This window comes from Alnus glutinosa, chromosome 7 (assembly GCF_958979055.1).
Source record: "Alnus glutinosa chromosome 7, dhAlnGlut1.1, whole genome shotgun sequence".
NCBI lineage: Eukaryota > Viridiplantae > Streptophyta > Magnoliopsida > Fagales > Betulaceae > Alnus > Alnus glutinosa.
In genome coordinates this window covers 29,329,848-29,345,774 of record NC_084892.1, presented here as the reverse complement: position 1 = coordinate 29,345,774, position 15,927 = coordinate 29,329,848, and the positions used below count along the sequence as shown (strand labels likewise).

Here is a 15,927-nt window from a genome sequence, read left to right as displayed (position 1 = left end):
TCATTTTTTTTTTCTTTTTCCCTTTGTACTAGAGGTAAAATTATAAAAAAAAAATTATGTTATGATTTTATACAATGTATTTTGTTAAAATATTAATTAAATTATTAAATTTATCATTTCTTATTGTTGGTACAGTTTCTGGCACGATGACGTGTCGCCTTGTGATTCGTCGGGGGTGCCGACTATACCCCCACTCCGATGCCTAAGTCAATTACAAACTTATTGACTTTTCAGAAGTACTTAAAATCTCAGAACTTAAAGAACATAAATGTGTCAAATACCTGGCGTAGCTACGCTTTTTATAGGCTTATAGTCCACAGTTGTAAAACTGCTGGAGTGCTTGGAGCATAATCTGATTAGGAGTCTGAGTCCTACATCACATAGTCTTTCATCTTATCTTCATAAGCTTTAGAATTTGAATTGGGTAGTAGAGTCCAAACTGAATAGGACACTACTTCTTCACATGATGCTATGCTATTAGATACCTTATCCCATATTTGATGGGATATTCGATGGGATAAAAGTCTTTTTGGAGATAACGATGGGTTATGTACTTAAGGATGGTTTGGACGGATCAACCCAATGGGCTCGGGCCCCGTTACTACTTTAGGCCTACATGTCTTTGGAGTTGATTATTTCCTTAACACTTATCATTTTAACCCTTTTAATGTTAGTGTTGATTTAATGGTACCGGAACCAAAATCCTGAGAAGTGAGTATTAAGGCATACACAAAACTCTCACTCCCAACAAGTTTAGATAAAGAGAAATATTATTTTTCATACTCATTAATTTCATATTGATTAACCTAGTATATTTTATATATATATTTTTTTAAATAGTTGACCTAAAAAGTCATTTAAAATTCCTATCAACTTTGAAAAATAACGTTACCCTTTGAACAAAAAAAAGAAAAAAAGAAAAAAAAAAAGAAAAAAAAAAAAAAAAAAGGTCACTATTGCTAAAGTGCCCTAAAGTTCCTATCAACTGGAAAAGTTTCTCGAAACTAGCACTCATAGGCTCGTAGCATGCAGACAAGAATCGAAGAAGCACAACTATGGTGGCAAACAAGCGTCACAATCTCCTTTGACAGCTATACATTTTTCTCAATGTTGTATGCAACTCTGACAGCTATATATACATTGGCACTCAAAGTTATCGCCATTTTAATTGAGAGGTTAGGAAAACGTTGAGATCGATCATGCATGCTTCTTAACCTAGCTAAATGATTAAATCAGTAATATTATATTAATTATAATAAAATTAAGAAATAATATACAATAACACAAATAAAGATATCCACCTGATAGGATATATCTGCGTGCATATACTATATGTTTCCACGTTCACAAAGAAAATTTCGAACGGATGATTAAGTACTACGAACTATATATCACCCTTTAAGCAAAGATTGTTGTTTAAAATCATTTCTTCGGTAGTGTTTTTGAACATATGTTAAACTAGTAATCAGGGATGGAGCCAAAAATTCTTATGAACAAGTGCCAATGAAAAAAAAAAATATAAAAATTAGTAGGGCCAGTAAGCTAAATTTTTATTTTTATCTTATATTTTTTAGTTTTTAGAAAGAAAAATAAAAAATTCCCACCTTATAATTTTTTTATTTTTTAGGGAATTGGGGCGCCGCCCCCCCCCCCCCCCCTTCCCTCCGTCCCTGCAGTAGTACTTGTTCTAAAAGCTTAATTAAGCTCATTAAAAAAATTATTTAACTAATATTTTAACACTTTTGCTTTCTTGTAAGCTCAAACTCTCTTTTAATAAGTGGGATCCGACACGTTGAATATTTAATTAAAATAGGTGATTGATTTAATCATTTGACTTATAATATTCTAACACTCCTCCTCACGTGTAGGAGTCGAATATTTAATGAAGAGAAATGCTATATACTACATGCACCTTCATCTTCCTCCAATCCTACGTACTGGGCAGGGCTAATGTGACAGTGTCCATCAACCTTTGAACTTTTTTTTTTTTTTTTTTAATAAAGACTGATGAGTACTACCTCATTAACCTAATGAGAAGAGGTGAAGTATATAGTATTATTCTTTAATTAAAATGAGAGGTGAATGACAAAGACAAGATTCAATTTATTTAATTAATGTTCTATTCTAACAACAACGCATAACTTCAAAACGAGTGTAGTATAGCTCATTCCTTCAAGAAATAGGAACTCGGCGGGAGTTTATTTTTATTTTTATGCGCAACATATATTGAGTTAGCTAGCCCCCACGAACAAAGAGAATCCAACTTTTTTGTATTAGCAGCCAAATTTGTGAGTAACAACAATTATTAGGGTAGGCAATATTTTTGGAATTGATTAGGAGTTGTTGGAATCGAGGGGTCTCCTTGAGTCTATGACAAGTGATGTTTAGGTCCAGAGAGGGTCCGGAGTGGAGATGCCACGCCGCTGTTGTGACATGCGACTAGTGACATTAAGGTTCACGGGCTAGCTAGGTTCAAATTACGAAACACAACAATTTTTGCCTCTAAATTTGTGTGAAGAGAAAGAAAACGTGATAGGAAAAACTCATGGTGCTTGTCGTACGAAGTGCATGGAGGGAGTTTGTCCCTTCTCCTCACATGTTGGATAGGCAGTAACATCCACAGACGAAAACAACCAAATTGCATGATAGCAAAAGGATCAAGATCATCTGCATGTACAAGACATTTCCGACATGGGACCAGCGGACAGCTAAGATTTTTAACTTTGGATTAGATGTTTGAAGTCCCCCACAAAATAGGAGTCTTTTGATCTCTCGGAGTTAAAGGAAAAAGTGACAGCAACTCTTCAAAGCGTGCATGATGATCCAATGTAAACCTATGAACTTGTGAAACGATAGGCCAGAAACTCCTGAAACATCGGCAAAAATTGGAACCTCTTCTTCCTTTCCTTCGTGGTCGAGGTGTTTCAGGTCTTCTATATATATATATATATATATATATATATATATATATGGTTATATATGGAAATTAACCATTGAATATATATCAGTAGATATTATACGACCCAAAAGAAAAAGAAAAAGGGAAAAAGTAAAAGGGTTTCAAATAAACGAATGAATGATGAAGACCTTGACCATAATAAGGAGGTGAAAGAGACTAGTCCCTCGAAGGCATCTGACTTCCGGTGGGTTCCACGGTAACTAAGTTGAACCACATCTTTTATAACTATTATGTGTCCGCGGTTATGTCTTGTTTGCACGTACAGAAACATGACACAGACCGAATCCATTGGAAAATCCCAATGGCATGCAAGAGACACTGGAGAGACACGGAGGAGTCACAGTACTACAATGTTTTTTAGGCCGTTTTTTATTTATTTATTTTTATTTTTTTATGAAAGTGTTATGATGTCACGTAAATGTTTGGGAGTGTGTTTTTATGAGTATTTTGTGTTGTTTATTAATGTTTTTATTTTCAAAAGAGAACAAAATGGAGAAGAAAAAAATGTTATCAAATAAATTAAGCCAGAAAATTTGAGGTAATTTTCTAGATTTTCAGTTTGGGCATTTATCACTCCCACGTCTAAATAATTAAATTTACCATTTTTTTGATAAGTGATAACTTAATATAGTATAAGATCGAGTAGAAGTTTTGAGTTTTAACCTTAACTCCATATACAATTTATCCACATTTTAGCCAAATGGCCCACGTGTTGGGTCTTATTTATTAAGAGGGAGCTTGATCCTAGTCGTGAGGAGCTTATTAAAGTATCAATTGAATTATTAAATTTACTGTTTCTTATATATATAAGCATACGCTAGCTTTTGAAATAATTGACAATTTAATGGAATTAATTGTAGCAATTACGCTCAATTTACTTGTGCTAATTTCTCTCCGCTACCAAACAAATTAATAGGGTTCATATTCAGTGTATGTTTCACATTTGTGCTGGAAGTCACTTAATTAACGCTGCCGAAAAAGTTGCATGATGTTGATTATCTTGTTACCTTCTTTTTGGGTTGTTGTTGTTGGCATTGTTGCATGTTGTAATTTAATAATTTGTTCTCTTTTTTTTTTTTTTTTTTTCTAAGCCATGAGGTAAAAGGAAAGGGGACTCTACAAACAAGAGTAAAACGTTTTAATAAAACAAAAAGAGGAGAACTAGAAACAATGCCAAAAGAATTGTGGGACGCAACCCATTTTGCAGCCAAATGAGCTCTACGTACGTACTATTTGTTTTTCCTTGAGACTTTAGAAGCAGACCATTTGGACATAAAATTGAGCAGATAAGCAGTATCTCTGACATAGGCTTTAATTCTTCAATCTGCAAAAGAGTTGGGCATATTAATTATGGCTTCAATAACACTGAGAGAGTCGATCCCCTTCTAAGTGGAAAGATTTGACACCAAAGTAATTGGCTAATCTTGTAGCCAATAAAGCAGCGTATATATATATATGCTTCACTTCTCCTTCTTTAACATTGATAGATCATAGATTTGAGCTTGGAAGTACAAGCTGCCGAGACTTGCCCATTTTCATCGCTAAGAAAAGGCTAGCTGAAAAGCTGCAGCCACCGATAATCCACATCTAATTGCATGCTATGTCAAAGTTGGCTTTAAGGAATCCCAGTGGAGGAGGTTTCCAAGAGGAGCTATGATAGGCAGGGGACACTCATCCGTCCCCTGTCCTACTTTTAATAATATAATAATATATTATATTACTTTTTCATTTATTTTCTTTGATTTTATCACTTTTTGCTTATATAATATATTATTATATTATTAAAAGTAGGACAGGGGACGGATGAGTGTCCCCTGCCTACCATTTCCCTTCCAAGAGTCTCTCAAGAAATCTAAGTTCTCTGACCCAACCAAATGAGACTTCAAAGTAATGTTTAAACTTTTGAGAAGATTTATGAAAGAAAACATTATAAACCTAAAAGAAATTTTGTATAAAGTGTGGAATAATAAAATAAATACAAGAGATTTTATGTGGTTCGGTCTATGACTTACGTCCACATGGCTAAGCTCAAAAGGCAATATTATACTCTTATTTCTCTCGATGAGTTTACAATACAAAATACTCTATTTATAGCTAGCGCTTACAAATAAAATAATTCTTAATCAAATCCCTTAATTTAGGGTGATTTAGGGGTGGAGCCAGGTTTTAAACATTGGGGGGCCAAATTGAGAAAAAAAAACTTTGGAGGGGCCAAAACTAAGAAAATAAAAAAAATAAAGGGTAAAATTTAAATTTAAATTTAAATTTTTTTGGGGGGGGGGGAAACCCTTTGGCTTGGGGGGGGGGCGGCCCCCCCAAGCCAAAGAGTAGCTCCGCCCCTGAGGTGATTCAATATCATCAAATCATTAAATTCAAGGTAATCTAATCTTCATCAAAGACAATACAATCTTCATCAAATTCCTAATTAACTTCAGGTAATTAATCCAAATATACACTAACAATTTCCAATATCAAATTTAATTGAATTGTGAACCACTTGGTTCCTAGTAAACCATATCAAGTCCAAAACAGCAGCAACAAAAAATTGAAATCTAAGACTTCTCCCTTTTTTCTTCTTTTTTGAAAAAATATATCTGATTTCATTCATGAATGATAAAAACCATCAAGAGCATCAAAGCTCTACATAGACAGAGTTGTTAACCCTGAGAGTACTACCTCCCTAATACACTCCGGAAGGCAATCCAACCAAATTCTATCAAAACCATGCTGTATCCCAAATTTAGCAAGCTTATGAGCAACAGCATTACCTCCTCTCTTTTAGTATGCCTAACCTGCCAGATGGGAAAAGACTTCAAAACTTCTTTTATGTCAAGACTTCCTTTTTTGGAATAGAAAGATGTTTATGGGGATGGATCTAGAATGACTTTGATCTAATGAGAGATTGAGAATTAAATTATATATATTAAAAACATCAATATTGATTGGCCAAGCCGAATGTCTCCATATTAATTAATTACTCTAGCTAGCAACATCACACATCACACAATTTGTTCTTGAACTTGCATTTTTTCTTGCTAGCTTGAATGACTGGTTGGTATTTTATGAAGGGAATTTTCAAGTCAAACATAAAGAGGGTGTTGAAGAAATGTTGTGATCTGGGTTCTATAACATGTTATCGGCAGGGCAGACCGGCAGAGCCAGGGGGCTCAGGAGGAGAAAGCTCTCAAAAAAAAAAAAAAAACATAAGCCCAGCCCCTGTTAGAAGGGCGAATATAAATCCCCTCTTATAGAAGAAATGCCCCCAGAGTTCCCCAATACGGCCCAACCCACTCCTTTTTTTTAATAAAAAAAAAAAAAAAAAAAAAAAGTTTTAAAAATACTACAAAAAACTCAGAAATTTAAACTCTCACATGCTTACTCTCTGATCTAAATCAACATTAGATCGATCCAATGATGATTTATCCAAAAATCGATCCAATAATGATTCATCTAAAATTTGATAGTAATTTTTATTGCGACAACTTGGAGTAAGCATTTTGGAGTATAAACTTGAAAGTTTGTGTAATATTTTTTTAAAAAATAAAAATAAAAAATCCCTAATTATTATTGGAAGCGGATTTGTTTTCAGTGCAAATTTCAAATTTATACATAAATTTAAGATTTTGGAAAGAACTACTAACCTTATCGGCTGTTCCTTAATTCGTGCTTTGTTATAATCGTCATAATTTTTTATTTTTTATTTTTTATTTTACTGCACAGATCATTAGGATTTTGTTGATAGTTTAAATTAGATTTTAAAGATTTAATGGTTTGTAAGTTTTTTAAATAATGTAAAATTATATATACAATTAAATGCAATAAAATAAAATAAAAATATTGGGGGAGTATGCGTTAACAACAAGACATGTAAGCAGCAGATTTTCAACCAATTTTTCTATTTTAGGAAAGATTTAGGGAATTAAATTACCTTTTTATTTTCTATATAAAAACACTCTACGGCAGCTTCTTTTTATCTTTTTTTTATACATTAAAGTAATTTTTTTTATTTTTTTTTTTAATCCTTTTTAAACTTAGTTCCCGATTCCAGAAGCATTCGTCCATCCGCTCATATTCCAGATTCCATTTTCTTCCTCCTCCTCTTCTTTTTCTTCTTTCTTTTTCTCTCTAAGACTTTTTTTTTTCTCTTCCGATTCTCTGTCAGATTGTCTCATTTAATGATCCCCCAACTCACCCCCTCTCTTCTCCACCTGATCTCTCTCCCTCCACGCACAGCCCACCTCCCAAATCGATCCAAAGCTCGGGGAGCGTCGAAATCTCCGACACAAAATCAAGAACCTCAGCGAGTTCCGGCAACTTGTGTTGTAGAGATTAAATAAAGGAATCGAAGGACGGAGAGGGACGAGAGCTGGCCTGGGATGGGCCTGGAGAGCTGGTTGGCGGCGACGGAGAGGTTGGAGAGGAAGCGCAGGGCGGCAGGTGGTCGAGATCCGGCTGAGTTTATTTATTTGTTTGAGTTGTTGTGATTTTGTTTGGTTTTTAGCCCTTCTCATAAGATTGAGGATTGTTGTTGTTTGTATATGGAGTTCTAATTAATTTGTTTGGTTTGATTATATTTATGTTGTTCTCCGGTAGTTCTACCGGAGAATGAGAGAGTAGAGAACATGAGAGAGAGAGAGATGCGCGAGGAGGAAGAATAAGGGAGGCGATTGAACTACCGGAGAATGAGAGAGTAGAGAACATGAGAGAGAGAGAGAGAGAGAGAGAGAGAGAGAGAGAGAGAGAGAGAGATGCGCGAGGAGGAAGAAGAAGGGAGGTGATTGGGAATCGTGAGAGGAAAGAGTAGAGAGACCGTGTTTATTTTTTGTTAGAATAACCTGTTTGGAACTTACGGTGCTACCCAATACATGGGTGACTATCTAAAATAGGTAACCACAGTCGCTTGGTTTTTGGTAATTTATTTTCAAATTTTTCTTATTTTAAGAAAAAAAATTTATAAATTTATAAGGCATTTGCTACTAATGCTCTTATATATTGAATATTGAGAATTTATTGAATGTTGGGAATGTAGAAAACTGAGAAACTGATTTGATAACACATATAATGTTCAGATTTGTCGAAGCAACATGAATTTCCAACCCCCCAACGTAGCTCTCGTAAAATCATTGCCAAAACTTATTTAAATGTAAGTTTAATAAATATATAAAAATAAAATAAAATTGTGAATTTGTTTAGTTAATGAATATTCTAACAGTCATTAATTACTGATTTGGTTTGTGCTCTGTATTTATGTATATAGAACACAATATGAAAGGGATAGAAATTTTTTACAAATTGAATTTTTATTTGCACGAGCTTCTCACATGATTTTTTTAACAGCTTTCAAGAAAATATATTACTATTAGAAGTTGATTTTTATGAAATTTCTTAAAAAGCAACTTGTAAAAAATTTCTATTTATATAAGAGTGTCACACATTCTTCATTATTAATTTGCCACTTGAACTTGCATGTGTGTGCACGCAACATGCGTGAACTAATGAGCTTAAACTCTTCCGTAAAATATATAATTGAAATAGAAGATGAATTGTGAATTCAAGTTCAAACTTATGACATTGTTAATTATGATTCGTTAAATTAAAATTTATTTCAAAAATTTAAATTGATTATAAAAAATGAATTTAATCATTAATTAATATTCTAATATATTCTTCTTGTCTAGCAATTTTTTTTTAATTAAATATGTGAAATAGGTTGAAAAATATTTCCCGCTTCTTATCCAATGAAAGAAAGAATAGAGGATCTGCTTAGCCATTACTACGACCTAGTGGGCTGAATAACACTTCTTGTCCGGTTGTCCCTCCTCAAAGAGAGGCTAGGTTTTGAAAAGGAATCTAGTCTATGGGCTGGATTGGAGGCAATTGTAATGTTAGAGGGAAAGCAGGTAAAAAATTCTTTGTACCTTTTGTCATTTTGACTTCTAAGACTTGAAAAATGGGCTAGGTTAGCTCACCCAACCCAATTATGGCTGGGTCATCTCCTAGCCACCCACAACTAGCTTCTCTACTCAGAAGGGTTGGCTCATGGCTGCTCTGATAAGAGGGGGTGGCCACCCACCACCGCCATAGTTGGGTTGGCTTTTTTTGTTCTAATTTTTCGATTTGAGGAGTATAATTGTCTTTAATTCACAATCATTTCTATAATCAAATTGATAAAAAAACTGACAGAGGTGTCCAATTTAGAATTGATCCAAACTGATGTTTTAAATTTATCAAATTGAAAATTTAGGTGACCTAAAAACAGAAACATCCGCACATACGCACACACCACCAAGGATACAAGTAGGGCCTGATGATTGTACATTATTGATGATGTTATATCCCCTGCTTGATGCTTGCTGTCAATCTCATATGCTCTTGCCATGTCTAAACTAACACGATTAGACTAGAAAGAGATCTCATATCCAGTGAATAAGATTGAGATATCTTGATGTATCAATGGTCGTTTAGCAAATCTGTTATTTGTGCCAGGTTCGTGTCCGGTTTACGGGTAATGTCAAAAAATCATTGTTGCCCGTAGACACAAATTGGTTTCAGCTAAAAGGATTTTCAAACTATGTGAATAGAGAGTTGCATTACTTCTCTCTATGACCCTTAGTCTATCAGAAACAAGCCAAATTGTTTTTTCTTTTCTGTAAACAGAATACAAAAGAATTGTAATGGTGCTTTGAATTCCCACAAAAACCTGGAACTAATCATATGAAGTCAAGTGTTGTTGTCAGTGTTGGGTTGAGTTTTTCCTTCTCTTTTGTATGAAGTAGTACCCAAGTCCTCCCAAAACAAGCAGAATAATCAATCCATCAACCACTCCTACCATGATCAAGACCCATTTCTTGACATTAGATTTACCATGACTCCCACGAGTTCCCTTTGGAACCTTAACCATATAACTCAATCCAGTTCCCCTTTCAACCTGTTTAACTCCCATTATGAGCCCGTAATGACGGCATTCTCGTAGCTCTGTCTCTCCTTTCCCAGAGGAATATAATGCAGCAACACAGTTACAGTCATCTAAGCACAAATTTTCACATGCTTCTTTGCTGACATTAACCTTTTTAGCAGCATCCTTCAGAACACTGCTAACACCCTTTAATTCAAGCATCTCTGCCTTTCCACTGCCACATATTCCTCCAGAAATTCCCTCACTGCAATTAGAATTCATTGTGTTTTCCTCTATTAGACCCCGCATGCATGAACAAGAATTGGAGAATGTACAAATGCCATAAGGTTTACAAGCCAGAGGAAGATCACATGTAGTGTTGAGTGCCTGAAAAGACGCCTCAAATTTTCCTTCGCTGGGTGAATAAAAGTAGAGCCCCAGATTTCCTGTTGAATTTCCCAGTGCTAAGAATCTTAGAGGCTGAGGTGCTTGTGATAGAATCTGCGCGATTTTTTTATATTGATCACTGAATAACTGTAATCCCGTTGAAGCCACTTTGACAAATGTGATGTTCCTATTTTTGGAAGGCTTAAATTCCCAGTATGAGTAGTTCCACTTACCCGAATTCAGGTACAGAGCAATCTTGTTGTAATGAATTTCTAAGGAGTAGAAAGAATCTGAGTTGCTTGGGAAAGAAGTCAAGCGAGTGGCCACGTTGAGTCTTTGGCCCCAGAGCATTACGTTGGTCGGAAAATTGAAACTCTGCCATTTTATCCGGTTCAAGGTGTCAACTAGAACCAGATTCCCGGAGTCCATTATCTGTAATCTCTGCATCAAAATGAAGGGGGCAAAAAAGAAAGAAGAAAAAAATACCCATTAGAATCTGTTGGCTTACTGATAGAAATGATTTTGCATAGTGTTTTACCTCCACACCTTGTCCGGAAGTCCCTGTCCGCCATCCCACCTGCTCTTTTGGACCCTTCAACCTTAAATCTCCATCATCAGTGAGCTCTAGCACGCATTTATCCCATGTGTAAAACCTGGTGTAATGGCCAGAATTCCAGACCTTCACATCGCCAAGGAAAACGTCTAGTGAGCACGAGTATTTTCCATTGAAGGCTTCAACGCTCAATGCAACTTTAAAGGCGGGTGCCCTTTGGCTAGTCTCCATTATAAAAGCTCTCCCAATGAATCCCGCACTATATTCCACAGGGACGGCGAGCATGAGTGGAGAACCAGTGCGAAAATCCGATTTACAATAGCCATTAGTTAACAAAAGAATGAGAAAAATGAAGGAATAGAGCTTCATGAGTGAATTGCAATCTCAATTTTCACCTTTCCTACTATTCTTCGATGTTTCTGGCAGGTGGTGGGTTTGCCATTTCATTATAGGATTTTCCCAATGAGAATTGATGAGAGTGATGAAGAAGAAAAGGTAGGCACGAGTGTGACAACTTTACAAGACCACCCAACTCCCAAAAAGCTTCCGAACTTTCATTTTGCTTTGTTATATACAAAGCGTAATAATTAGTGGGGGCATTAAGTGGGGTATATAATTTTATCCAAATTGCGTCAGCAGAATTTCCTATTTCTGTTTATAAAATTGTCATTATTAGGTGAGAAATAGATGTTTTTTTTTAAAAAAAATAGCATTAACATAATTAGAAAAAATTATGTTAAAAGAATATATTTCTTGGAGTAACACATAATAAATCCTTAGGAATTGACTTTTTCAGTCGGTTAACCAGTTTAATACTTCAAGCAACCCCATTCTCAACAAAGCCTTGTAGGCTAGCCGAATCCATCCTGATAGAAAAGGATGGCGCACTAGGCATGCACCTGGATTAATTAGTGACATTCCGTTATTCTCAGGAGTTCAAGAATGTGTGTCCAATGGAATGGAGCCACATAATCAAATTCATTAGCCTATGAACATCTTTCCAAATTAACAACGCAAGGAAAAACACTCCTTTAAGGATAATGAAATTGGATCATTTAAAGAAATGTTTAATTTTAACCAAACATTTTCCTTTTTTCTACAAATTCTACTGTCTTTGAACTCTGTTCTTTTTCCAAAACAAATTATGGCTTGAGCATTAGAATGACTTTCTCTGAATTTTTGACAAGACACTATAAGCTTGACATTTCTTGTCTTTGCAGATACCATTAAACTAATTCTTCATATAATTAAAAATAAATGATAATTTTATAGACTAAATTAAAGAAAATTCGACCCAAAGAAAAGTATGTCTGAACGGCCGAAGGGATCATTAATTTTTGTTTACTCGGAATGTAAATGTAAAGTGGCATACAAGCTGTCCCAACCTGTCCCAACCTGTCCATGTGATGGTCTTTTAGTTGTTTTAATAGTCCTTAAATTTCAGAAGCTTGGGGTGTGAGTATATAATCATATACTAGATTAATGAAAATGAGAAAATTTTCATGTGGGGCCTGTCCGTCTAATTTGGTTGGGCCATTAATTGAGTGCTGTTGTTACTAGTGGGCAGGCATGCTTTTGAAGTGTGATTATTATGAAGGAAATTGTGGTGGATGCCACGTGTATGCAACCACTTTTAGCCACGTGTTAGCATGACATTGCTGACACTCCTGCTCACGATTGGATGACGTGTCTCATTCCAGGTCAGCTGTCAGCGTGACATTTTTTTTTGTGGTTTTCCAATGCTGGGCCTTGGACAGCATGAACATGGATTTCATGCAAGTCTTATTTTATTTTTTATTTTTAACAAGATTCATTCTTATTAAGAATAACAAAACTAGTCAAAAATCAGGATATAAGAACAACTCGTTCTCTACTTACACTTCTATTAGTTCTGTAGATGTTGCTTCGAATATCTTTCAACTAGTCAGAGTCTAAAACATGAGTAGTTAACTTCCTTGCAAGTGTATGGGCAGCAGAATTTACTTCTCTCCTAACACGATTAACACGAGGATAAAAAATAACCCAGTAGCCAATTATGTTCATGTGTGAAAAGTTTGAGCTAACCACTTTTTACGATCTGCAATGCGTCCCTTCAAATATAACATTAAAAACACCACATCCGTACTAAACATTACCGCTGAGAGGGCTACAATTACTTCAACAACCATTGGATCCACCTCAAGCTTTTGGTGAGTACAGCGTGCTCCTAGAAAATAGCTATCACTATCACGAGTAATAATCCTAATGTCGATGCATCCATTCTTCTTATTCATCGCAGCATCACAGTTCACGTTGACCACACCTGGAGGTGGAGGCTGCCATAGAGGTTGTTGTCTGTTTGCTTCGGGCCTCTCTATCACACCAGTTTGCGGCTCTTTCATATATTACATCTTTTAATTTGTGGATGGAGATTTTATGCAATCTCTCCATATTGTGAGAGGCTTTTAATGGTGTTTACTTACCTAGATATTGACACGTGGAAATGTACCCTTTTACACGAAACTTTACAATTATCATACAACATGTTTAGAAAGGTTTTTAATTTAAAATTTTCAGAAATTAAGAAAACAGTACGTTGTCTAAAATTTTATTTTCTAGCTAAACAGCTCTCCTCAATCCCATTTCGAAATCCTTATCCAACTTTTTCATACGTTAAGTTTATACTTAAGTATTCAACCAAAACACATGTACACATTCTTTTACATTCATTCAAGTGAAAACAAACATGCGTTTTGAAAAGAAAATTCTGAATTAGGGTCACATACATAATTTTAAGACTCTTAGCAAAAGTTATGTCCATTTTACCAAGTAAAAGTGAACTGTAAGGTCGACATTATTAATTAGATATTAAGCTGACGATGGAAAGTGGCAGTATCGGATATGTACTTGAGTATGATATTTGACATTTTTTTTAATTTTATTTTATTTATGGGCCTCATTAAACTGATTATTAATGAGCGAGCAATTAAAGAGCCTTAATTACTTTTTCACCTAGAAATAATTAGGGATAATTGCACCGTTGGTCCCTGTGGTATGCTATAATTATTTTTCACTTTCTATGGTTTAAAAAGTGCATAAGAGGTCTCTGTGATATGCAATAATTACAAATCGATCCCTACAGTCAAATTCCGTTAAAAATTTTAACAGATTCCGTCAAATGCCACGTCATGGCCACGTGTCGCCATCTTATTGGCAACACGTGGCGCTGACGTGTCTATCTTAATAAAATAATATAAATTTATTAAAAAATAAATAAAAATACTTTTTTTTAAAAAAAAAATTAAAATTAAAATTCAAAAAAAAAAAAAACAAAAAAAGGAAAAAGGTGGCAAGGGGGTGGCCGCGCGCCACCCCCAGAGGCCGCCGGGGGTGGCGCGGGGCCACCCACAGGCCATTGGGGGTGGCCCAGCCACCCCTTGCCTGCCAGTTTTTTTTTCTTCTTCTTTTTTTTTAAAAAAATAAATAAATAAATAAATTTATTTATTTATTAATAAATTTATATTTTTTATAAAGATTGACACGTGTCGCCATCTTATTGGCGATACGTGTCGCTGACGTGTAAGGCTAACAGATTCTGTTAAAATGGTGGACGAAAAATTGACTCAAGAAGTAAAACGTAATTATTGCATATCACAGGGACCTCCTATGCACTTTTTAAACTATAGGGAGTGAAAAATAATTATGACATATCACAGGGACCAACAGTGCAATTATTTCAAATAATTAAATATGAGACAATAGAGGTGATTAGAACTGACCAAGGATGGAGAATCACTCACCTTGTTCGTAGTATACATGCTTCAATAAAATCTCCCTTGTACATGTCGAGTCCGTAAATATCCAATATGAGCTTTTATGGGGCCTAAATATCCCAACAAGGGAGCAAACTGTCAAAAATTTATTTAAATAGGTGGCCTTCATAAAAATTCTCTGATATTTATTGTCTAAATTATTAACCTCTCGTACAATTGTAGGGATCCTATCCATAAATAATACGATTAAAGCACTGATCACGTTTTGCAATTTTTCTCTTGACAGACTCGGCTGAGTTAGGGTCCCCCTAATGAGAGGCTTGTGATGGGCAAAGCAAAGTAAGAACAGAAGGCCCAATTCCATCACATCTCATGGAAAGCTCATAAGGTCAATAAAATCCACATAATTGATTTAAAGAAAAAGGACTCATAATAGGACAATTCAATAGAACATTAAGCGCGAAATTAATTATTGAATGATGGCGGCTCTAATGATTTCTTTGTAAATATTAGGCAACATTAGACTTTTAATGGAGGTACATTGAATTTGATGAAGAATGTAGTTAATGTGATGGTACACTCATAGGTGATAGAGAAATTATTAGAATAGGAAAATAATCGGGGTATTACATTTTTTATTACAATCTTTCAACAAACTGATATGACAATCTATAATTAGTTTGATTAAATGATTAAAAGTGTATATTGACAAGTCAGCCGCTAACTAATTAAATTGACACATTCAATTTTTTTACTTAATTATTTCACAAATTATAAACTACCACGTTAATTTGTAGTAAAATAAATAGTACATGTATGTAAGCGATTAAGTTCATATTGAATACAATGAACTCTTCTATGGCAGGTCACTTAGTGTATCTACCTTTGTCAAGTAAATCTTAGACATGTGTAAAGCATCCCCTCTACATGAATCAGGAAATACTCCAATTTCACCAACGGGTTGGCCCAAATGAATTATTTACATTTAAGGTAATTCGAACTTTAGACCTGATAAGAATACCACAAAGACTAAAGGTCCTTACTACTTAAGCCAACCACGTGGTGTTAAATGTAGATCCTTTTAAATTCTTATATTATTTTAGTAGGTAGATTTTCTTAGATTTCAATAATTAGTTCTAAATTTGTCATCTTACGATATGAACATTTACCATATTCATCAACTTAGTGATTATTATTAAAAGTAATGGTTAAAATTTAGGGTTAAATACCCTATTGGTACTTGAGTTTTAAGTGTTTTTAAATTTAGTACATCAGTTTTATTTTGTATCATATGTAGTACCTGAATTAGGAGTAAAAACTCATTTGGTACATCTGTTAGATTTTTCATCCAAATTTTAATGGCTCGCCACGTGTCAACTGC

General features: G+C 34.7%; 1 protein-coding gene across 1 annotated transcript; it reads right to left on the bottom strand.

Annotated features, from left to right (window-relative positions):
- Positions 1-9,407: 9,407 nt before the first annotated feature.
- LOC133873760 (G-type lectin S-receptor-like serine/threonine-protein kinase SD2-5) lies at positions 9,408-11,309 on the bottom strand. Its single transcript, XM_062311516.1, has 2 exons — positions 10,780-11,309; positions 9,408-10,682 (listed from the first exon to the last, which is right to left on the bottom strand). The coding sequence occupies exons 1-2, from the start codon at positions 11,161-11,163 to the stop codon at positions 9,693-9,695; spliced, it is 1,374 nt and encodes a 457-aa protein (XP_062167500.1). The 5' UTR covers positions 11,164-11,309; the 3' UTR covers positions 9,408-9,692.
- Between the last annotated feature and the right edge of the window lie 4,618 nt (positions 11,310-15,927).

Bases quoted from the DNA above. Each gene is read 5' to 3' on its own strand.
- LOC133873760 (XM_062311516.1), bottom strand. From the start codon at position 11,163: ATGAAGCTCTATTCCTTCATTTTTCTCATTCTTTTGTTAACTAATGGC. The intron at 10,683-10,779 runs GTAAAACACTAT...ATTTTGATGCAG, and splicing joins CTTCCGGACAAGGTGTGGAG to AGATTACAGATAATGGACTC.